The sequence below is a fragment of the Dermatophagoides pteronyssinus genome, unplaced genomic scaffold (assembly GCF_027571235.1).
Source record: "Dermatophagoides pteronyssinus isolate colony J.1.1.1.1 unplaced genomic scaffold, Derpt_VIB-CSIC_2022.12 sq0004, whole genome shotgun sequence".
NCBI lineage: Eukaryota > Metazoa > Arthropoda > Arachnida > Sarcoptiformes > Pyroglyphidae > Dermatophagoides > Dermatophagoides pteronyssinus.
The window spans coordinates 2,540,683-2,561,352 of record NW_027461528.1 but is presented as its reverse complement, the minus strand read 5'-3'; the positions used below and the strand labels follow the sequence as shown (position 1 = coordinate 2,561,352).

At 29.0% G+C, this 20,670-nt stretch overlaps 8 protein-coding genes and 1 long non-coding RNA gene across 10 annotated transcripts; 4 read left to right on the top strand and 5 right to left on the bottom strand.

The window, feature by feature from the left end:
• Window positions 1-10: 10 nt before the first annotated feature.
• Window positions 11-1,584, top strand: Got1 (Glutamate oxaloacetate transaminase 1). The gene is made up of 3 exons (XM_027348677.2): window positions 11-147; window positions 291-581; window positions 638-1,584. Exons 1-3 carry the CDS (start codon window positions 39-41, stop codon window positions 1,462-1,464), a joined length of 1,227 nt encoding a protein of 408 aa, XP_027204478.1. The 5' UTR covers window positions 11-38; the 3' UTR covers window positions 1,465-1,584.
• Window positions 1,585-1,714: 130 nt separating this feature from the next.
• On the top strand, window positions 1,715-4,276 carry lqfR (clathrin interactor lqfR). Of its 2 annotated transcripts, none has more exons than XM_027348694.2 (6): window positions 1,715-1,988; window positions 2,057-2,090; window positions 2,143-2,579; window positions 2,632-3,461; window positions 3,525-3,713; window positions 3,775-4,276. In XM_027348694.2, the coding sequence occupies exons 1-6, from the start codon at window positions 1,948-1,950 to the stop codon at window positions 3,855-3,857; spliced, it is 1,614 nt and encodes a 537-aa protein (XP_027204495.2). In that variant the 5' UTR covers window positions 1,715-1,947; the 3' UTR covers window positions 3,858-4,276. The 2 variants fall into 2 exon arrangements, with proteins under 2 accessions (XP_027204495.2, XP_027204494.2); XM_027348693.2 differs by having other exon boundaries at window positions 1,716-1,988; window positions 2,629-3,461.
• LOC113798207 (BBSome-interacting protein 1-like) lies at window positions 1,752-4,858 on the bottom strand. The gene is made up of 2 exons (XM_027348703.2): window positions 4,725-4,858; window positions 1,752-4,544 (listed from the first exon to the last, which is right to left on the bottom strand). Exon 2 carries the CDS (start codon window positions 4,517-4,519, stop codon window positions 4,286-4,288), a length of 234 nt encoding a protein of 77 aa, XP_027204504.1. The 5' UTR covers window positions 4,520-4,544; window positions 4,725-4,858; the 3' UTR covers window positions 1,752-4,285.
• Window positions 4,722-6,625, bottom strand: aph-1 (gamma-secretase subunit Aph-1). The gene is made up of 7 exons (XM_027348702.2): window positions 6,416-6,625; window positions 6,205-6,339; window positions 5,633-6,150; window positions 5,426-5,569; window positions 5,258-5,358; window positions 4,947-5,197; window positions 4,722-4,870 (listed from the first exon to the last, which is right to left on the bottom strand). The coding sequence occupies exons 3-7, from the start codon at window positions 5,743-5,745 to the stop codon at window positions 4,733-4,735; spliced, it is 747 nt and encodes a 248-aa protein (XP_027204503.1). The 5' UTR covers window positions 5,746-6,150; window positions 6,205-6,339; window positions 6,416-6,625; the 3' UTR covers window positions 4,722-4,732.
• A 1,061-nt stretch (window positions 6,626-7,686) lies between these two features.
• LOC142644896 (uncharacterized) lies at window positions 7,687-11,661 on the bottom strand. The gene is made up of 2 exons (XR_012846074.1): window positions 10,936-11,661; window positions 7,687-8,710 (listed from the first exon to the last, which is right to left on the bottom strand). It is a non-coding gene; the product is annotated as an uncharacterized LOC142644896 (long non-coding RNA).
• A 529-nt stretch (window positions 11,662-12,190) lies between these two features.
• LOC113798201 (uncharacterized) lies at window positions 12,191-14,644 on the top strand. The gene is made up of 5 exons (XM_027348697.2): window positions 12,191-12,728; window positions 13,218-13,314; window positions 13,470-13,779; window positions 13,876-14,047; window positions 14,120-14,644. The coding sequence occupies exons 1-5, from the start codon at window positions 12,332-12,334 to the stop codon at window positions 14,317-14,319; spliced, it is 1,176 nt and encodes a 391-aa protein (XP_027204498.2). The 5' UTR covers window positions 12,191-12,331; the 3' UTR covers window positions 14,320-14,644.
• On the bottom strand, window positions 14,304-15,201 carry LOC113798205 (phospholipid phosphatase 1-like). Its single transcript, XM_027348700.2, has one exon. The coding sequence runs from the start codon at window positions 15,199-15,201 to the stop codon at window positions 14,473-14,475; it is 729 nt and encodes a 242-aa protein (XP_027204501.2). The 3' UTR covers window positions 14,304-14,472.
• Window positions 15,202-16,721: 1,520 nt separating this feature from the next.
• Window positions 16,722-19,852, top strand: LOC113798200 (uncharacterized). The gene is made up of 4 exons (XM_027348696.2): window positions 16,722-18,305; window positions 18,366-18,567; window positions 18,641-18,843; window positions 18,914-19,852. The coding sequence occupies exons 1-4, from the start codon at window positions 17,925-17,927 to the stop codon at window positions 19,475-19,477; spliced, it is 1,350 nt and encodes a 449-aa protein (XP_027204497.2). The 5' UTR covers window positions 16,722-17,924; the 3' UTR covers window positions 19,478-19,852.
• Window positions 19,368-20,667, bottom strand: CIA30 (complex I intermediate-associated protein 30). Its single transcript, XM_027348698.2, has 2 exons — window positions 20,232-20,667; window positions 19,368-20,173 (listed from the first exon to the last, which is right to left on the bottom strand). Exons 1-2 carry the CDS (start codon window positions 20,665-20,667, stop codon window positions 19,617-19,619), a joined length of 993 nt encoding a protein of 330 aa, XP_027204499.2. The 3' UTR covers window positions 19,368-19,616.
• Between the last annotated feature and the right edge of the window lie 3 nt (window positions 20,668-20,670).

Sequence of the window (20,670 nt, the reverse complement as noted above, 5' to 3'; positions counted from 1 at the left end):
TATCGTTTGTTATTATTAATTTTTATTATCAATTGATCATGTCACGTTTTAGTTGTGTGGAAAGTGCACCACCGGTTGCCATATTTGCATTGTCCAAAGCATATCGTGAAGATCCACATCCGAAAAAAGTCGATCTTGGCATTGGAGGTAGGCTTCGTATTGTTCGCCTAATCTTATTCATATCCTTTATTCATCTAAGATTAGTCGTGGTTGTAATACTTTAGGTTCATCATTATCCAAAGATTCATAATGACACAAGTTCAATTAATGGGGCTTTCTTTTATCTATAGCTTACCGGACGAACGAAGCAAAACCCTGGGTATTGCCGGTCGTGCGGAAAGCAGAAGATGCTATTTTCAAGGACGAAAACTTAAACCATGAATACCTAGGTCAATTGGGAATGGAATCGTTTACTCAGCTCGCAACTAAGATGTTGTTGGGCGAAGACAGTCCAGCATTAAAAGAACAACGAGCATTCGGTGTTCAATCGCTTTCCGGTACTGGAGCGTTACGAATCGGATCAGAATTTCTGAAAAAATGCGCTGGCTTCCAGACAGTGTATGTGTCGAAACCTTCATGGCGTATGTTATATTCTAAGTTTGTGTTAAGTCACTATCTTAAAAAACTTGATTTACAGCAAATCATCATTTGGTGCTAAAAAATGCCGGTTTTACTGATGTCCGTACATATCGCTACTGGGATGGAAAAAATCGTTCTCTTGATTTTGACGGCATGTTAGAGGATCTGATTCTGGCACCTGAAGATTCAGTAGTTATATTACATGTTTGCGCTCATAATCCAACCGGTGTAGATCCGACTGTAGAACAATGGAATGAAATAGCCAACGTGATTGAAAAGAAACGTTTGTTTACTTTTTTCGATTGTGCTTATCAAGGATTTGCATCTGGTGATCTAGTTAAGGATAGCTATTCAGTCCGGTATTTTGTCTCTCGAGGATTCGAATTTCTTTGTGCTCAATCGTTTGCCAAAAATTTTGGTCTTTACTGTCAACGTATCGGCAATTTGACATTCGTTGCAAAAAACGCTGATGTATTGACTAACGTTAAAGCCCAGATGGCTCTAATTGTTCGCGGTAATTATTCAAATCCACCGGCACATGGTGCTCGAATCGTATCACATGTATTAGGCGATAGTCAACTAAATCAAGAATGGCATGATTGTATCAAATTAATGTCCGGTCGAATCATTCAAATGCGTAAAGCATTACGCGACAAACTTGAAGAATTGAAAACACCCGGCGATTGGTCGCACATTACCTCACAAATTGGAATGTTCACTTACACTGGTTTAACACCGAACCAGGTTCGACACCTTATTGATGACTATCATATCTACCTTCCTAATGATGGTCGTATTAGTATTTGTGGTCTGAATACGAATAATGTAGAATATGTAGCTCAGGCTTTTAATGATGTGGTCATTAAATATCCAGAAAATAATTAATATTCAATTGATCGCTGTAGTGTGTTTTGCATGCATATTGATTATATTTTATTTTATTCGAATCAATGTTTTTTTCCAAATACTTAATTAAATAAAATTGATTAGTTTTGTCATTGAAAATCATAGTAACACCTTGGTTACAACATAGCTAAACATTTATTAAAAGGCTAATTATCATCAAAATTATTTTTATTAAAAAAACACGAGCGACATCTATCGGTTTTATCATTTGTTCCAATCGTTTGGTTTTTTTTTGCTCACACATCATCATTGCTTGATGTGGTTCATTTCGAAGGCATCATCAAATCATCTATAGATTTGTCCATCACCCATATTGCCTTATTTTCTATTTATGTTTGTTTAGTTCATCGTGATCACTTTTATATTTTTCTGTAATTTCGTGGCCATCCGTCACACAGTTTATCCGTTAGATTCGAACCAATTAGTAGGACAACAGTGAAATTATCTTGTACGAATCGCACAATGAATGTTATGTGGAAAGTTCGAGACCTTTACGACAAGGCGTAAGTTGAACCGAAAATTCCATATGATTGTCCAATAATCATCATTCGTCTACTTTTTTTTCAAACAGAACAAACATCATCATGAACTACACTGAAGTCGAGGTAAGTTTATATTCTTTTTTCTCGCCGCAAAACTACAACTGACGATTTCTAGGCCAAAGTACGTGAAGCAACAAATGATGAAGCATGGGGTCCGACTGGTCGTCAAATGCAAGAAATTGCTCAACATACTTTTACATATGAATATTATCCAGAAGTGATGAATATGCTTTGGAAACGAATGATACAAGAAAATATGTATAATTGGCGACGAACATATAAATCATTGCAATTGCTCAACTATTTGGTTATTAATGGATCCGAACGTGTTGTTACTTCAGCTCGTGAACATATCTATGATCTTCGACGTCTTGAAAACTATACGTTTATTGATGAATTGGGCAAAGATCAAGGTATCAATGTTCGACAACGAGCTAAATTGATCATTGAACTTATACAGGATGATGAAAAAATTCGCCAAGAAAGAAAAAAAGCCAAACAGTATAAGGATAAATTTGTAGGCGTTTCAAATCAATCTTCCTACTCGGACAGGTTTGTTATTTTCAATTAATTTTTTCGCTTTAATTTATTCGTGTTGTAGCAGAGATCGAGACTCTTGGTCGGATTCACCAAGAAAAAGTGATGGACCATATGACGGGGGATTTAAAGACGAAATCGAACAGCAACCCAAACGTTATGACGATGCCCAAAATGACAGCGATCATAGTCGACCATCATCCCCGCCAAAAGCAAAAGCAGCTATTCCCGTCGAAAACAAAAATAACAACAACCAACAGCCAGCCAAGCAACGAACTACTCGTAACATCAAAAAAATAGATTTAGGAGCTGCAGCTTTGTATGCCCAAGAACACGCCAATAACAAACCAGCCGAATCTAATTCGACTGCTAATGCCGATCTATTTTCGGTTTCTCCAACCAGCGATAGCCAAACGAAAACGGCCGATCTTTTGGGTGATCTATTTGGTGGTCTTACGGTAACCGGTCCGACTTCATTTGAACAAGCAAAAGATGAAGAGTTTGCCGATTTTTCACAGTTCGTCGGTCCCTCAATCCCCAATAGCGAACCAAATTTAAGTGGCAATAAACAATTATCAAATAACAACACTGATGATTTTGCAGATTTCCAAAGTGCTTTTGATTCACCAACGCCGCTCAACGTCAACGTGCAACCTGTTCCAACTTCAAATGTAGTAGACTTGTTGGGCGCAACAAGTTCAAGCAACCCCAGTGAATCTGCCTCTTTTGCAGCTATGAATCCGTTTTTAGTTGCACCGATAGAACCTCCGAAGTCTCCATTCAATACATTGTCTTTGTTGACACCCGTTACAGCTAACAATCATTCAAATTCGACAGTACAACAGACAGCTAACAAGTCCGAAGATTCTTCATGTTCATCGTCTTCACTTAAAATAGGCTCGTTATACATTTAACCATTTTTCTTTGATTATGATTATAATGAATCTATTTCATTTACAGGTGAAACATGGAGTGGGCTCAATACAAGCATAAATTTTGACAATATTCTTGACTTGAAGAATTCCAAACCGGCAGCTCCTACCATCAATCAATTGGCTCAGGCAAACAATCAACAAAGGCTAAAGGGCACCAATGTTCAATCGCCTTCGGGACAATTTTTGCCCAGTTTTGGCTTCAACAATTCTTTAAGTAAGAAATCAGCAGATTAAATATCTTTTCACTGATCATTTTCTATACAAACAAATTACAGGTCCGACAACCAGTTCAGCACCGATGTCACCTGTGACAGACAATCATAAGACCGATTGGTCTGGTCAGAATAGTCTGATCTAGTATCACCCTTGTTGATAATCGTTATATTATTGTCGTTGTTGTCACATTACCCCACCCAAAAAAAACATTCCATTATCATTCTCGATAACCAGTTTTCGAGACGAAACGCTCTATTTTGTGATAACTGAATCGAGACCAGAGAGACACACGAACAAATCAAACCAAGAAGCCTATAGAAGAATCGTATCCATATCCAAATAATTTGTTTGTTTTTTTGGAGAATTTTGCATATTTAATATATACAAACACAAAGTTTATACTAATCTTATGATTTTAATAGGTGCAACTTATCATTATTATTATTATTATTATTATTTAACCATTGTTTTGATCCATGGATTTTTTTTTATAAATGATGATACACCTACACAAACAGATATATGATAATAAGAATAAAACAATCAATCGCAATGAATCAATCAATACAATTATGGTTGTTGCATTAATTTAATCTTTTCTTCAGCATCACGTTGAATATTTTCCACTTGTAATAATGCAATGGATTTGAGTGGCAAAAGTTTCGGTTTACATAGCACAAAATAAGGCCGTTCTTCGATTATGACAATATGTTGACTAGGAATAATCGGTTTGATTTCCGTTTGTGATACACTTCCAGTCGATAACGATGAAGTTGCTGAAGATGGTTGATTATCACCAGACATGATGATAATTTGGATTTTTTTAATGCTGGATTAAATTAAAATGTATGTAACATTTGATGAGCAATTTCATATCAATGGTTATGTTGGTTGTCATGACGACAATTCAGAAAAGAAACAGAGTTTGCGTTTCAAAAATGGATTTATTCACATGAAAAAAGAAACATGACTGAGAACAGACAAAAATAAACAAAAAAATGATTAATACCATTGGAATTAATTTATTTTTTGACATCGAACAAATTTTTCGAAACGAAAATTAGCACATCTAAGTGCAATCAATGATGTAATAAATAATAGTAGATATTCCATAGAAATAGATACCATATATAGCTGAGAAGGATTCAAAAATGTCTACGTCAAAACAAAAAATTGAACGTTTTGGGTTAGAGACGTTAAATAATAAAAACAAATTGATTAGAATGCTTACGATGTAGGAGGCAGCTAGATGCGAAATGAATACGAATATGATGAGAGATTTATTTCCACTATCACAGGATTTGAAAAGAATGATTGTCCAACAAATGTGCAACAATATGAATGCCAATGTAGTCAACGAAGCACATAGGAAAAAATAATTTGATCCACCATTAAGACCTACAGTTCCTGGGCCGGTCGCATCAGCAAGAATATTGATTATAGAAAATGCGCCACTCATTACACCAAAACCAATACCCGAAACTATGAAAACAATCATTAATCATTAATAAATAAATAATACTTCAATTCTCCAATACGAACCGAAAGATAATTGCATTCGATTAGTGTCCAGTTTAGGTTGAATGTCATTTGATACGGTTTGACCAACTTCGGCAACTTTCTTCAAACCTGATTCAGCTTTTCTATTTTCACATGAAAAAAGGTAATAAAAATTACAAAAAGATAATCATTACAGTGTAATGATGTTACCTTAAAACCCTATAGAATAGATAGCGAAATGTCTCTTGGAAAAATATGGAAAAAGTGACACCAAATATTAAGTATTCTTTGAGTGGCACTACTATAGTCCACAGTATGGATGATAATAACAATGAAACTAACCAAAAGAAACATCTGTTGACATACATTAATTAATCAGTTCGAGATAAATTATTTTTTCAGTTTTAAATTACTTACGCTGAGATCATGATAATAATACGAATAGGATCTTTGGCTATGACAAAACAAAACAAAGCCAATGCAGGTCCAAAAGAAATCATACAATAGCCAAGAAATTCCAGGTAGCCCATGATTGTTGGATTGATCAAAGATGGTTACAAATTGGCACCTGATTACAATCAATTAACCGATTTCGAGCCAAAATATTAACAAATAAAAATCATATGGACAAAAATAATCCAATCTGTCGCGATGTTAACGCCTGATCGGTCCGTCGTCCATTCATAAAAAACGAGACCATTTAAAAATTGATTTTAGTTTTTTTAATTTATAAATTGAATTTCAAAAAGGCAAATCATGAACAATAACAATACTATAAAATGGACCGACCAAAATAAAAATTTCAAATTAAAATTGAAAAAGTAACGAATCATCCGATCGCGATAATTTCAATTGAAACAAACAAACAAACAAAAAAATGTGTTTGGTTTTTAATTCGGAGAAAAAAAAAGCAAACATGATACGACATCTGGTGGCTAATTTATGGAATGTAAAATTGATTAAAATCCAATGCAAATTATGATGTTTACCTTGCTAAAAGTACCTTTTTCTTCTTCGTTCGTTGTTGTCCTTTTATCTTTCAAATCAACTGTTGTTGATGATAATGATATTCAATATTATAATATTGGCTAATCAATAAATAAATAAATAAATTTTGCCACTTTCTAAACAACAGCAAAAAAAAGGAGAAAGTTAAATAAATATCAAAAATAGCAAATGAAAACATTGCTTCAAGCTTACTGTTTTTTTTCATTTGTTGGATGTATAAAAATAGCATAGATATGCGTTCCAATTGGAACGATCCTGTGTCTGTGTCTGAATACATTTTTTTGTTGTTGTTGTTGTTTCAGAAAGTTTTTATTGAAAAAATATTTATGAAAAAAAAACAAGATAAATTTTTTTTTCTCCAGATTTTGTCAAATCGATGTCATAATATATTTTTTGTTATGACAAAAAATGAATGAATTCAATTAATTGATTTTTTTTTTGCAATCAAATCTGAATTTTTTTTTCATCACTCTATCTCTTATCTTGCTATTTTTGGATGTTCTTGAAATTTGCTGATTAAGAAAAAAAAACGAATGATATTTTTTCCACGTGTTAAATGTTACATATACGTTTTTGTTGTTGTTGTTGTTGTTTTAATTCGATAATAATTCACAATTGATACGACTACGATTTAACCCGTGAATGGTAGAAGAGAACGAACGAAACAAAAAATGGATGAAATGAACAACAACAACAACAAAGAAGGCGGATATGACCATGGTCGATGATAATGATGATGGTTATCATTATCAACTGATGATGATGATAATGGTAAGAAATTTCATTATTTTTTTCTCGTTTGTTGTTGTCGTTTTTTGTTGTTGTAGTGGTCAACTATTATTAATATCATCATTCTTTTTCTAGATTTCTTATGAACTACGAAAAAAAAATCGAAAGATATCTTTTGACCATCAAAATAATAAGAAAAAAAAACAACAACGAAAAAAATGTCGTCGACATCGTAGTGATTTTTTTTTTTGTTTCAAGGAAAAAAAATTTGAAACGATTTCTTTACGATTTTCTTCTTTCTTTCTTTGATTATTATCATCATCATTATTTGTTCGGTTGTCATCATAATTATGGACATCGGCGAATCTTTCTTGTTTCTTTTTTTTGCCATATTTGAATATAATATTTCAATCGTTCAATCGTTTGAATCAATCAATCCATATTGATTTCCAGCGACATTAATATGTTTTTTTTCCTATAGTAAAAAGTACAAAGTTATGAATCATCATCAATGATGGTCAAAAAATCATCATCATCAATTGTCAATCATGAAATGATGATAATAATAATAATAATGATGATGATGAAAAAATTTTAAATTAAAAAAAAAGAAAAATTTCAATTTGAAATACACGAAAACAAACAAGACAATAACATTTTGTGTAAACATAATTAACTACGATGAAAACAAAAAACAAAAACAAAAAACAAAACAAGAAAATTGAAAAAAAAAATTTACCTCGATAAAATCTTTTATCATTCGAATTCGAATTCGAATGATTTTCATTTAATAATCTCATATATGAATGAGCCAAAATCATTATTATCTATCTGTAGATGTCGAAATGATTCGAATGTATACACACAAGAAATGATTCCATTGTTATTTTCATCATCATCATCATTATGATCAAGATGTTTCACAATCTCGATCATCATCTTTGTCTTCGTCTTCGTCGTTTCTCTATTTTTAAATCGTGTGTGTTCACCTTCCTTCCTTTCTTCAAAATTTCTTGACTGAATGTGAACAACAACAAAAAAAAACACGCAAACTTAAACGCGTAAAAATTGAATGAAATTAAAAATATCACATCAACAACAACAACAATGATTTTTTTTATTGACTCTATCCATTTTTCTCTTTTTTTTTGTTTGTTCGTTGAAATTTTTTCTTCGTCTCTTCATTCAATACACAACATTGATCGCAATAATCCTATTCGAATTTGATATCACTAATAAATAAATTGAAAGTATCGTTGTAAATCTTGTATCTTATTATGTTTGAATGTCGTCTTCAAGACCAAGCGACTTTTTTCTTTAGTTACTGTGTTGTTTCAATGTTCCAGCAAGTTCTTGCAACATTCTCTCACTCTCACACGCATACACACCTGCACAAAATGGGCAACATTCTTGTTTAATTATTTCGTTTTTTTTTGTGTCCATCAATAATCATCATCGTATCGTTTTAATTTTTGGAAAAATTTGTTTTTTGTTTCTAGACATCCATTAACATATATTATTATCTTTGTCATTGTAATTTGACCATCGTTAAGAGGAAACAGTTTCGATTCTGATATTAATTCATTTCAATATGATTGTAAATTGGTGACAAATTTTTTTCGGATTATTCGAATGATGAAAATTCATAAATTCGAATTCGATCATCAATCGAATGATTTTGGAATGATGTGCGCTTGCTATCGATACTATCGACCTTCATGATTCGAATTTTTTTCTTCTTCTTCAAATCATCTACCTCTAAAAGTAAGAACCAAAAAAATTGATTAAAAAACAAAATTTAATTATTGATTCTATTTATATCGGACATTGATCGCAAAAAAAAATTTTAGATGAATTCAAAATATTTAACGAAACAAACAACATTACATATTCAAATCAATAACGTCCAATAGAAATGAATATCATTGAAAATATCGATAATCTTGTTGATAAACAACAACAGCCAACATTGTATGATTGTAAACAATCCAAATTAAAATTATTATCTTGTGCTATATTTATCATTCAACTAACAAAATCACATCGATTACAACAATTTCAACAACGAAAAAAACAGCAAAATTTTATGTTTATCATCATATCACCATTTTCAATGATACGCAGATTTATGAAACAATTACATCAAACATTGACCAATTTTGCCAATATGCCATTCTAATGAAATATATTTTTTGTTTTTTGTTTCGATGAATTCAGTGATCATTTTGAGAATTAATAATTAGTCGAAATTTTCAAAATTATTCTTCTTGATACCTGTGATGTTGTTTGTGAATCTTAACAGGTAAGTATTATTGTAATCATTTTTCTGGTTTTTAAACCACTACATTTTTTTATAAAGGAAAATCTTTTTTACAAGAATTAATAACTATTAATAATTGCAATGAAAAAAAAGTAATAAACAACAACAACAACAACAACAAATTTATAATCCAGAACAACAAAATCAAAATTAACATTAACAAATAATCAATGTTTCAATGACATTACTTGTTATCGACGAATCGGCACGTACACCATTATCGTATGTTAATTAATTCAAGGATATTTTGCGTTCAAAAAACATTTGAATGTTTTTTTTTTTGTAAATCGTATGAAATCATTTCGATTGAATCAGGATATGAAAAAAAATGTATCATTGGTATATTTATCAATTTAAAAAATTGGATGATGAAATCGAAAAAAAACAAAACAAAACAATGTTAATGACATATTGTATTTAATAAATTGATGATGAAACTAAATTAACAGGAATGAATATTGAAAAAAATTTTCCAGTTAAAAATTAGAAATCAAACAAAAAAAATCAGAAAAATTTGTTGTTTTTTTTCAAACAAAGTTTAGATAAGCAATGATGATTGGGAAAATCAAAATTTATTGAGCAATCAAAAATTCATGATAAATGAATAATGCGATAATCATGAAAAATGTCTTTTTTTTCTGTCACATGAATTTTTTGTTGTTTGAATATTATTTCACTTTTTTCTCAGATTTAATGTTTGTTTTTTTCCTTGTTCACAGAATTGATGATGATGTTCCTATAGTAACAAGGAAAAAAAACTTGAAAATCCAATTCCAAACATTCAAAAATATTACGTTTGAAAAAATGCATTAAAATTTAACGATCATCATCATCATAATTTGATCAAAACATTAATATTTTCATTGCCACTGGTTTTTTTTCAGATTGATCAATTGAATGATTGATTGATTATCTTTAATTCAATATTTAATGAAAATATATGAGAAACAAACAAAAAAAAATTGTTTAATGATGATAAAGGATTGAAAAAGAAAGAGAAACCAGAAAAAAAATGCCAAAGGTGTGTGTGTGTGTGTGTTTGTCTTTGTCTAATTTAATGATCATTGATTTTTTTTCCTCTAAATATTATTTTTTTCCCTAAATCAATCAATTTCCCGTAATTATCATCATTTATATTTGGATAATTATTGATTGAAATAATTTGATTATTATTATTATTATTAAATATTGAATAAAAGAATAGATTATCGCGAATGATCGATCATGATTGAAAAAAAAGTTTCATGATGATGATTTTCAAAGTATTTCATGCGTGCCATGTTTTTTTTTCAATTTAAATGATAATCTTTTTTGGTTGTTGGATTTTTTTTTCTACCAATCTATAAATCGACGGTTACATTCAAAAAAATTATCGTCATTCAAATTATCTTCCCATCAAATCATTCATTCATATCGTTTTATTGCAAATAAAAAAAAAATTACATTCTTAATCCTATGATGAATGTTATGTGTTTGGGAGTAAAAAACAAAACAACATTTTTTAGGTGCAAACAAATTTTTTATGATTTTTTCACATTAATCACAACAACAACAACAACAACAAGTTCATTCAATTCTTTAATCAAAGATGTACTGGAAATAGATTCAACAACAAACAAAAAAAAACTTGATATTGTTTTGTTTTTAAAGGAAAAGTACATACCCATTTTGAATATCGTCGTCATCATCATCATAATGATGACGATAATAATTGGAACCAATTGTTATTTATTTTGGATCATTTGTGGTAGTGGTAATGGTAGGTAGTGATGTTAAATGATGACCTTGAAGAGTGGTAGAAAAAAAAACATAGCCAGATTTATTATTATTAAAGCAACAAATATTTATTGCACTCATCATATAAAGGTGTGTTGGTGTTTGTTTGTGTTTGTTATTCATTCATGAAAACAACCAGGCAAACAGAATTCAAGTCGAAGAAGAGAGAAAAGAAAAAAATTTCCTGAAACATTTCATTCAGCAATCAATGAAAAAAAAGAAAAAAAACAAAATTTGTTTTCGAAATCATAAAATAAAATGATTCATCCAGAATTAATCAGCAAATCTTTGTTGTTGTTGTTTGTTTGTTTTCTTTAATGACGACAATCAGGTATAAAAAAAATTCCCTGATCATCATGTAATCATCAAATTACGACCATAATCAATGAATAATAAGAATATACCCACCATTTTTTTTAATGTTTTTTTTTTTAAAATTGATTTTTAATCTGTGAAAAAATAAATGTAATTAAGTCTTCAATCAAAAAAATCAAAAATCAATCGATGTGAAGTGAAAAAAACGGGACATGTGATACGATCAATCGTTTGCTAAAACTTTAGCATCGTTTGCTTATCGTTATTTAATTTTATTTTTTTTTTGCATCATCTTTGCGTCAACCAAAAAAAAAAAACATAATAATAATAATGATAATGATGAAAACTACGTAATGATTTTTTATTGCATTACAAAATATTATTTGATATGTATCTTTATGTGTATGTAGTATGTGTGTCTGTCTATCTGTATAATATGTTTAATTGCTTATTGTGACGCCCAATTCAATAGAAAACGAATGAATATCGATACTTTTGAGTCATCATCATCATTCGTTCATTTTCGAAGTGAAATTTCAGGCTTTTTTTTATTCTTTTTTAGCTAATATAATTATGATTGTGTGTGTGTGTGTGTGGGATAAGTGAAACCAAAAACACACACACACAACACCTACACATCCTATACATGTGCACGCAAACAACCAGTTTGAATTTTCAGTTTTTTTTTCCTAAGAAATGAACGAGATAATCTTGTATTTTTTTTCAAAAAGGCTTTTGCTTTTACTACCCCATAAATATTGAAAAAAAATTCATATATAAATCCAAGGATTTTTTCTTCAGAAAATTTTAAAATTATATAATTAATTTTTGTTAATGTTTGAAAAAAATTTATAATATCTTCATATTTGAATTTTAAAATATTTATTATATTTGTTTTGTTTTTAAAAGAATTTCTAATTACTGAATCCTGATAATTGAAAAAAAAAATTCAAAGAAATAAATCAAAAATGATTGTCAAAACAAATAATCCAGATCCAATTATTGATTTTGGATCAACAAATCAACAAAAACAACAACAATTAGAATTAGAACATAATGAACAACCACCACAACAACAACGACAATATCCTTATCCGGTAAAATTTGTTACAATCAATACTTGTTCAACATTATATAGACAATGGTCAAAATTAAAGAAAAAATCCATTTATAAACGTGCAATTGATGGTCTTAATTTGGAAATTGAATATGCCGATACAATTGATCTTTGTCGTAATAAAGATAATGATAATTTAATTACAATATTAGCATTACATGGTGCACCTGGTTCACATGAAGATTTTGAACAATATATTCAATATTTTGGATCAAAACAAATTCGTTTTATTGCACCAAATTATCCTGGTTAGTATTTTTTTTATAAAATTATTATTTAATTTCATTTTTTTATAATAATAATTCATTTGTTGTTCATAAACATAGTTGTCCTAAATAATTCCAATTATTTAGATCGACAAAATTTCCAATCATGAGATCATGTTTGTTTGTTTGTTTGTTTTTTTGAAACCGTATCGATCGATTGATTTATTGATTGATTATATCAAAAAGATACTTGATGGTTGTCATGTTCAATAGTCTTTTAAGGACGGTTGTTTATTTAATTTGTGCTAATTTTGAAGTTTATTTTTGTTATAGAAAGCTAGATAAATTTATTTCAAAAAGAATGAACTATTTTTTTTCTAGCCATCTTATCAATCAATAAATTTGTTTGTTTTTTTTTCATTTTTATCAATTTTATCATCATTCTTATTCACAATTTCTTCTGAGAATTTTTTTATTTCTTATGATAACGAAAAAAAAATTAATTTTCATATTTGTTTTTTTTTGTTGCAGACATCAACATTACAATACAGACAAAAGTATTTCGTCATTCGGCTGAAGAAAAATTTGAATATATCAAGGATTTTCTTCGTGCTATTAATGTTAAAAGGTAAAAAATAAATAAATTTTTAAAATTTTTTTAATAAACATGACTCATCATGAATTTAATTTAATTTTCTCTTTCTCTTTTTTTTCACATCATAATTATATTGATTGACATAATCGAAATGTTATGAAATTCTTCAATTTTTTTTATTCGAACAGTATTGATTTAATACTATCACATAGTAGTTCAATATATCCAACTGTACGATTACTTTGTGATCAAAATGATGTTTATGTTAATGCGGTTGCATTTTTTAATCCGGTTGGTCATCGTCGTATACAGGCTATGCGACCAGCATGGTTTACTGAAGGTTCAGTGAAAATTTATCAGAATAAATTCGGTCGTACTGTTTATCAAATTTTTGGAAAAGGTTTTATAAAAGTAACCGGTTCAGTGACCGTACGACCAGATAGTATGAATAATGTAATGTTATCGGCACAAACAATGCGTTATTCAAAATATAAACAGGTAAATCTTATTATATAATGTATTTTTTTTTCATTTTTCTAATCGATTATTTTTGCTTTCTCCATTACACAAAAAAAAACAATTGAAATAATTTAGCTGGAAAAATATCTAAGAAAATTGAAGGAAAATCAAATACCAACCTTATGGGTATGTGGTGATAATGATCGTTTGGTTGAAAAGGAAATTTTCTACGAAATGATCGATATAATGGAAGGTAAAGAATGTAATTGGCAAAAATATGATTGTAATGGTAAAATGCTCACACAATGTAAGTGTAATATTATTTGGTTTGAAAACAAAAATTGATTTTTTAACATTTTATTTTTTCGAAAAAAAATAGATCAACCAGACAGTAATATAAGAATATTATTCTTTGAACAAAGTGGTCATTATACATTTCAAAAACATTCGAATGAAGTCATCAAAGAATGTGATAAATTTCTTAACCAAATTCTACATCAACGAAACAATCATCATTATCATAATCATCATCATCATCATAAAATTCATAAAAACACTGATAATATTGATCATCATTAAGATGAAAAAAAATCTTGTTTAAAAATGAAAAAAAAACAATTTGATAAAATTGTGAAAAATTTTTTCTGTTCATAGGATATATATTGATATAAATTTTGTAATTGATAATAAATTTTTTAAAAATTTGAAAAAAAATTTAACATTTATAAATTATTATAGAAATAATCTATGTACAATTAATGCATGTAATGAACCGAATGTAAATCCGGCTAATATATCGCTTAGGAAATGCCATTTGATTAGATATTGGCTATATCCTGGTATTAGATATATAAGAAAAATGACCATCTCTAACGACAATAATAATTTATTTTTCCATTTATTAGATTTCGATGTTGATGATTGTTGTTGTAATTTTTGATAAAAATTTTCATGCAAAAAACAAACCAAAAATGTTCCAGCGAATGCACCCAATGATGAATGACCAGAATAGAATGAAAGACGTTCATTTGTTATATACCATGGATAATCATTATTTATACATTCAAATGAATCAATATAATGATCAATATTTGTACCATTAGGACAATAACGATCTAAATGACAAAAATCATAAACATGTGGCCGTAAACGACCAAATGTACGTTTGAATATTTCGGTCAAATTCAAATTGATCATAAAACCGATTAGAAATTTTTTCAATCCTGTTGAACATGATGATGAAGATGATGTGTATCGTTGAATCATATAAATTATCATTATTGGCAAAAACAATGTAAAAAGAAATAAATATGATGTTTTAAACCATAATGGTCGAAATCGATGTTGTAATGATTTATCCGTACAATTAAATCCACGTTGATATGGTGGCCAATAACGAAATATCATTATAAACAATATGATCAACAGTATTATAATTTTACGATCAATATTCAAAGCCATGTTCTTCTTCTTCGATACTCTTTTGTTTTCATTGACAATTTTCTCAATCTACAAATTGAATAAAACATATAAAAATCATCTCATCATTTTAATCTATTATAATCAAAACTTTTTTTTTTGGCAAAAAAGATGATGATGATAATAAAAATGCCAAAGAAAACATGTACCTCACATATTATAACACGTTTATAAATATTGATTCGATTTTATGTCTATTTTAACCGAAAATGTTTTAAATTAAAAAAAAGCTCTAAATAGCGGAAACAAATTGAAATTAAAAAAAAAAAAAAAAAAATTCCAAACTTTTTAACAATTGACCAATTCTAATCGAAAAATGCAACAACCAAACATTGTTGTTGTTTTTTACTAATTCATTATAATCGAAAACATGTGTGTCCAATATATTGGATGAATATTCATGACACATGTCATTTGGTTATTATTTTCTTTTTTCTTGTTGTTGAATTTCAATGGTAATTAGATATTATCTTTGTTTTGGACAAGAATTTGTTCTTAACAACCATATGGTTGTGTTTTTTTTCTGAACAAACATTCATTTCGGTGTATATACATTCCAAACTTATCAAAAAACACCAAAAAAAAGAAGAATATATACCGATCATATATTGATAAAGAAAAAAAATGGCAGAGGTTGTTAGGGGTCATGAAATGGAAATGAAATAAACTTATTCGCGAATGTATTTCATTTCGCGAAATGTTTCAGCAATCAAAAGAGGACATAGATATATAAGCAAAAAAGGCGAGAGGACACGACCTTTCGTTCGTTATTTTTGTTTGTTTGTAAATTATCATTATCAAACGACGACGACGACGAAGACCATTATCATTCGATAACGATTTGTTTGAATTTTTATATATTTTTTTTTCAATTTTTAGGCACTATGTGTTTGTCTGTGGTTTTCCTGCCCTGTTAATGTTTTTTGTTTGTTTGTTACTTTTACTTACTTATTTTGTTTATGAATTTTTGTTTTTCCCTAAAATGGATTCATGTAATTTCTTTTTTTATCTCTCTCTCTTTCTCTCTCATTCAATACGTGCCACACAATTCGAACAGCTGTATCCGTGTCCTGAATCAGAAAAAAATTACAAATATTCATTCGTAAACTATAGTGATTCACAATATAAACATAGATTCTGCTATTTTTCCCATTTACATTTGTTTGTTTATTTATTTTTCTCATCAATCTATTCAGATTGATTGATTTGATTTCGGAAAATGATGACAATACGGATATAATCCGAGAACAAAATCAATCTCAAAATTCAATGTTTATGTCTTTCGATATTTATGTTTGTTTTTTGTTTCGTATCATCATCACCAACATAATCCAAAGATTTGATTAATCCAACCCGAAAAAAAAACACAAGTTTTTCGAAAATATTCTCGTTTTGGGAATCGTTTCACACAGCCCAAAAATATTTACATTTTTCGTCAGTCATCCAATCATCAAACATTCAATTCAATTCATTTCATTAGTTGGGCGTATGTATGTGTGTTCCAAACTTGAATCATCATCATCATCGGTTGTTATTATTATTTCAAACCGCAAAAAACCAATTAAACTAATATATACCATGAATGTGTCATCTGGATTCTGATTCTGCTGCTGTTGATGATCAATCAAATTGCTTATCATCATCATCATCATTTGATGATAGAAGCAGTAACGAAAAATGAAATAAAAATAAAACGAATGGAATTTCTCGCCACTAATAGTACACACACAGAATCGGCTATGCACATTCATTGTTTATTTATTCTATCACATCAGACATTGGTCGACAAGTCAGTCAGTAAAAATAAAAAAACCAGCCGAATTGCTATTCTGGGCAATTTTTTTTTATTATCCGCATTGACGGATTTGTAATGTCTGTCTGTTTGGGTTGGTTGGTTTGATGAGTGTTTGATGGTCGCCACTTTCACCACTGAATAATAATAATCTTTTCACATTTTCAATCTGGCGACAGTTTTTTTTTATTTTTTTTATTTTTAAATTTTCATTCAAGTTTTTTTATTCTGCTATTGATAATCAACGGAAACGACAAAGTGATTAAAAAAAGTGATTTTTTGTTTCATTCAAAGTTTGTCGTTTTGTTTTTTCGTCCAATTATAATTATTGTGCATCGGATACGAAAAGACTATCAATGATTCTCGCCATTATTGATTATTGGATTTCAGATTTTTGCTTACAATTTTCTTATTTTATTGTTTTGCCTAATCAAAAAGATTGGTCCACATTGTTACACACACACACACAAAAAAAAGGTCATCGTACTTCTCGTATATTTTTTTGGTAGTTTGTCTCCGATCATCATCATCAATATCATCATTATTATGATTCCTTTTTGTTTTCCATTTTAGTTTTTACAAGGAAAAGAAATCCTTTTTTGTTGTTATATCGTAACGACTGTGTTTGTATTGTATGATTCATTTATCTTGAACAAAAAGAAGTAAATGACAGGCGAAAAAAAACCGACGATTGCAACCAAAATAAGACATTTACAAATTATTCGTTAAAGAATGCTGAAAATAATTTGTTTGCACTGAAACAAAAAAAAACCTGAATTTTGAAATTATTGTGAAATTGATGTTTTCGGTGCTTTTTAATTATCTTAATTTGATCATTTTTGATATAAACATTATTCGTCATCGTTTGTTGTTTGTTAATTATAATAATTAATTCATATGACGTCAAAAAAAAATGGAAATAATTTACCTTTTATCATCCTATATCATTATCATCATCGTACTTTTAATTGGTAGTGGTCAATCCAGTTTAAATTTTCATCATTCAAGATCAACACGTCATTCAAAAAAAACAACATCATCGAATAATAATAATGATATCATTGATTTTCGTTATAACACTGGTCGTATTGATGGTATCATTAATTTTATTAATGGTTCATTATTAATAATAAGTAATGGTTATTATTGGTTACTTGATTATAATAATCCATTACCATCAACATATAATGTTAATGGTCGTGTTGAACAATTATACGATGGATTTGATAAAATTGATGCAATGTGGATAGATCCATATAATGATATTAGTCCACAAATTTATCTTATATCCAATGTATGTATTTGGAGAATGTTTTTTTTTCTTAAATTCCTTATCATTATTTAAAATTTACAGTCACCTGAATATGGTCTACGTGTTGTTTGTAAAGAATTTGATGATGAACCATTTAATGATGTTTCAAGTTTTTGTCATCTACCAGTTGATAATCGATGGTTAACAGCATTAAAAGATTTGGATCCTAATCGACCAATTGATGCAGCAACATGGCGTAATCGTACAAAAAATCAAGATGGTGGTTTTTGGGTATTTTTTCAAGGTATTTTTCCTATTTGATGATTTTCAAATTTTTTCAATAAATACAAAAATTTTCCCTTTGGGAATAATTATAGGGAGAAAAATGATTACTATCGATCCATATGAAATGAAACTTCGATTCACTTATGACATACAAAAATGGATGTCCATCAACGATTCATTAACAGCTGCATTCTTTGATTATCGTAAAAGTATCTATCATTTGTTTTTAGATAATAATCGATATTATACATGGACAGTGAATATTTCGTATATGAATAGTTTACCAATGTCATGGGTAATAATTAAATTTCAATCATTTTTTTTTGTCGATTTTTGTCTAAATTACATACATATTCAATCGACAGGATCGAGCTTTTCTTCATGGCAAACTTAGTCCATTGATGCAGATTAATCGAGATTTTTTCGGATTTCCCGAAAAAGATATACGACCTTATCCACAACCTTATTTTAGGAAAAATTCCCATGATATTCAAACAAATCATATAGTGCCTGGCGAAGAATTCAATGATGATTTGGATGTACGACGTCGACGATTATCAACAACAACAACAACAACAACGACAACCTTAGCTCCAAGACATTGGTTACCACGAAAACCAATTCAACCTAAATTGCCTTATAATTATAATCAAAGAAACAATGAAAATAAACATGATAATAATGATGATCGTTCAAATTTTATTCAAACTGATTATGATTCTCATCTATGGCGTTTAAAACAAGAAAATGTTCGTGATTTTACTCCAATCAAATCGAATCATATACGTCAAACAGATATTTCATCCGAAGCATTATTGGTTCATTCGTCAACATCATTATCTTCAACATCGTCAACAAACATCTCGAAACCTTGTACAAAAATGCTTTATTTCATCACAATTTTTTTCATTTTTTATTCATTTATTTAATCAAATCATTTTGAATCTTTTATTTTCTCGTTTTATTTGTACATGACTTTTTTCAACAAAAAAACAAACTACTATTTACAACAATTTTATAATAACACATGTAATATAACCTAGAAACAAAATACAAAAATTATTATTTTCAAGTTGATCTTAATTGACTTGATTCATGATAATATCCTTCATATTCAATAGTATCATTATGTTGACAATCATTAACAAAACCAATATAATCAATTTCCAAACGAAATGGACCTGAATATGCTGGTGAATGAACTAATATACCCATTGATTTGATTGTTTGTGGATTAAATACTTCTTGTTGATCTTGAATATAACCTTGATAATGAAAATAAAATCGTGATAATGGTATCTTAACATATTGCCAATATGGTCCACCAAATGTATACATCATAAAATTATAACGATCAAACCAGGTAATATCAAAATTATCAGAAGTATCGAATGATATTTGATACATACGACCATCACCACGAACTCTAAGAATAACGTGAGTAAATTGTTCAAAAATACTCATTCCATCCGTAGGCATATTGAATGGATGTCGACTTTTTTGACTGGATAAAAATGCATAACCAGTACGAACAGTTTTACCATCTTTTGGTGCTGTTGTGTCTAGATATCCGGAGAATAAAGCATGACCAGATGGTGATACAGTCCATGAACATTTTGAAAAGCCTAAATTTCATTGAATTCGGGTCATTGATTTAATAATTATGAATGATTAAATCCTTACCAACATTGTAATCAGCATCACAAGTGACAATCCAATTGTTCATATCATTTAATTGATCCATTTTATATTCCAAAGAATAGCTGGATAATTTTCCATTATTACGTTGATTAAAATCCCAAATTTTTATCAATTGGCCATCATCAAATGATACGGTACCAACATCCGAACGAAATGCACGAAATGTAGCATCCTTGAATGTTTCCCATGCCCATTTCAAATCCTTTTTAAACATTTTTGTTGATTCTTTTAAACGTTCAGTTTCTCTCATTTGAGAACGTTTTTTATTTTCAAAATCAACCGATCCACTTTTGGTTTGTTCATATAATGATCGTTTCGATTGTATCATTATCATCGCCGTTGATGTATATTTTGTTCCAATAGATACATTTGGATCGATAATTGATCGAAATAATCTTAGATATGATGATTGTCTCATTTT

Coding starts and splice junctions, on each gene's coding strand:
- Got1 (XM_027348677.2), top strand. CDS start 39: ATGTCACGTTTTAGTTGTGTGGAAAGTGCACCACCGGTTGCCATATTT. Junction 148..290: donor AGTCGATCTTGGCATTGGAG/GTAGGCTTCGTA, acceptor TTTTATCTATAG/CTTACCGGACGAACGAAGCA. Junction 582..637: donor TGTGTCGAAACCTTCATGGC/GTATGTTATATT, acceptor CTTGATTTACAG/CAAATCATCATTTGGTGCTA.
- lqfR (XM_027348693.2), top strand. CDS start 1,948: ATGAATGTTATGTGGAAAGTTCGAGACCTTTACGACAAGGC. Junction 2,091..2,142: donor TGAACTACACTGAAGTCGAG/GTAAGTTTATAT, acceptor GACGATTTCTAG/GCCAAAGTACGTGAAGCAAC. Junction 3,714..3,774: donor TGGCTTCAACAATTCTTTAA/GTAAGAAATCAG, acceptor AACAAATTACAG/GTCCGACAACCAGTTCAGCA.
- LOC113798207 (XM_027348703.2), bottom strand. CDS start 4,519: ATGTCTGGTGATAATCAACCATCTTCAGCAACTTCATCGTTATCGACT.
- aph-1 (XM_027348702.2), bottom strand. CDS start 5,745: ATGGGCTACCTGGAATTTCTTGGCTATTGTATGATTTCTTTTGGACCT. Junction 5,570..5,632: donor ATTATTATCATGATCTCAGC/GTAAGTAATTTA, acceptor GTATGTCAACAG/ATGTTTCTTTTGGTTAGTTT. Junction 5,198..5,257: donor TCGAATGCAATTATCTTTCG/GTTCGTATTGGA, acceptor TTGTTTTCATAG/TTTCGGGTATTGGTTTTGGT.
- LOC113798201 (XM_027348697.2), top strand. CDS start 12,332: ATGATTGTCAAAACAAATAATCCAGATCCAATTATTGATTTTGGATCA. Junction 13,315..13,469: donor CGTGCTATTAATGTTAAAAG/GTAAAAAATAAA, acceptor TTATTCGAACAG/TATTGATTTAATACTATCAC. Junction 13,780..13,875: donor GTTATTCAAAATATAAACAG/GTAAATCTTATT, acceptor GAAATAATTTAG/CTGGAAAAATATCTAAGAAA.
- LOC113798205 (XM_027348700.2), bottom strand. CDS start 15,201: ATGGCTTTGAATATTGATCGTAAAATTATAATACTGTTGATCATATTG.
- LOC113798200 (XM_027348696.2), top strand. CDS start 17,925: ATGGAAATAATTTACCTTTTATCATCCTATATCATTATCATCATCGTA. Junction 18,306..18,365: donor AAATTTATCTTATATCCAAT/GTATGTATTTGG, acceptor TAAAATTTACAG/TCACCTGAATATGGTCTACG. Junction 18,568..18,640: donor TTTTTGGGTATTTTTTCAAG/GTATTTTTCCTA, acceptor GAATAATTATAG/GGAGAAAAATGATTACTATC.
- CIA30 (XM_027348698.2), bottom strand. CDS start 20,667: ATGAGACAATCATCATATCTAAGATTATTTCGATCAATTATCGATCCA. Junction 20,174..20,231: donor TGATGCTGATTACAATGTTG/GTAAGGATTTAA, acceptor AATGAAATTTAG/GCTTTTCAAAATGTTCATGG.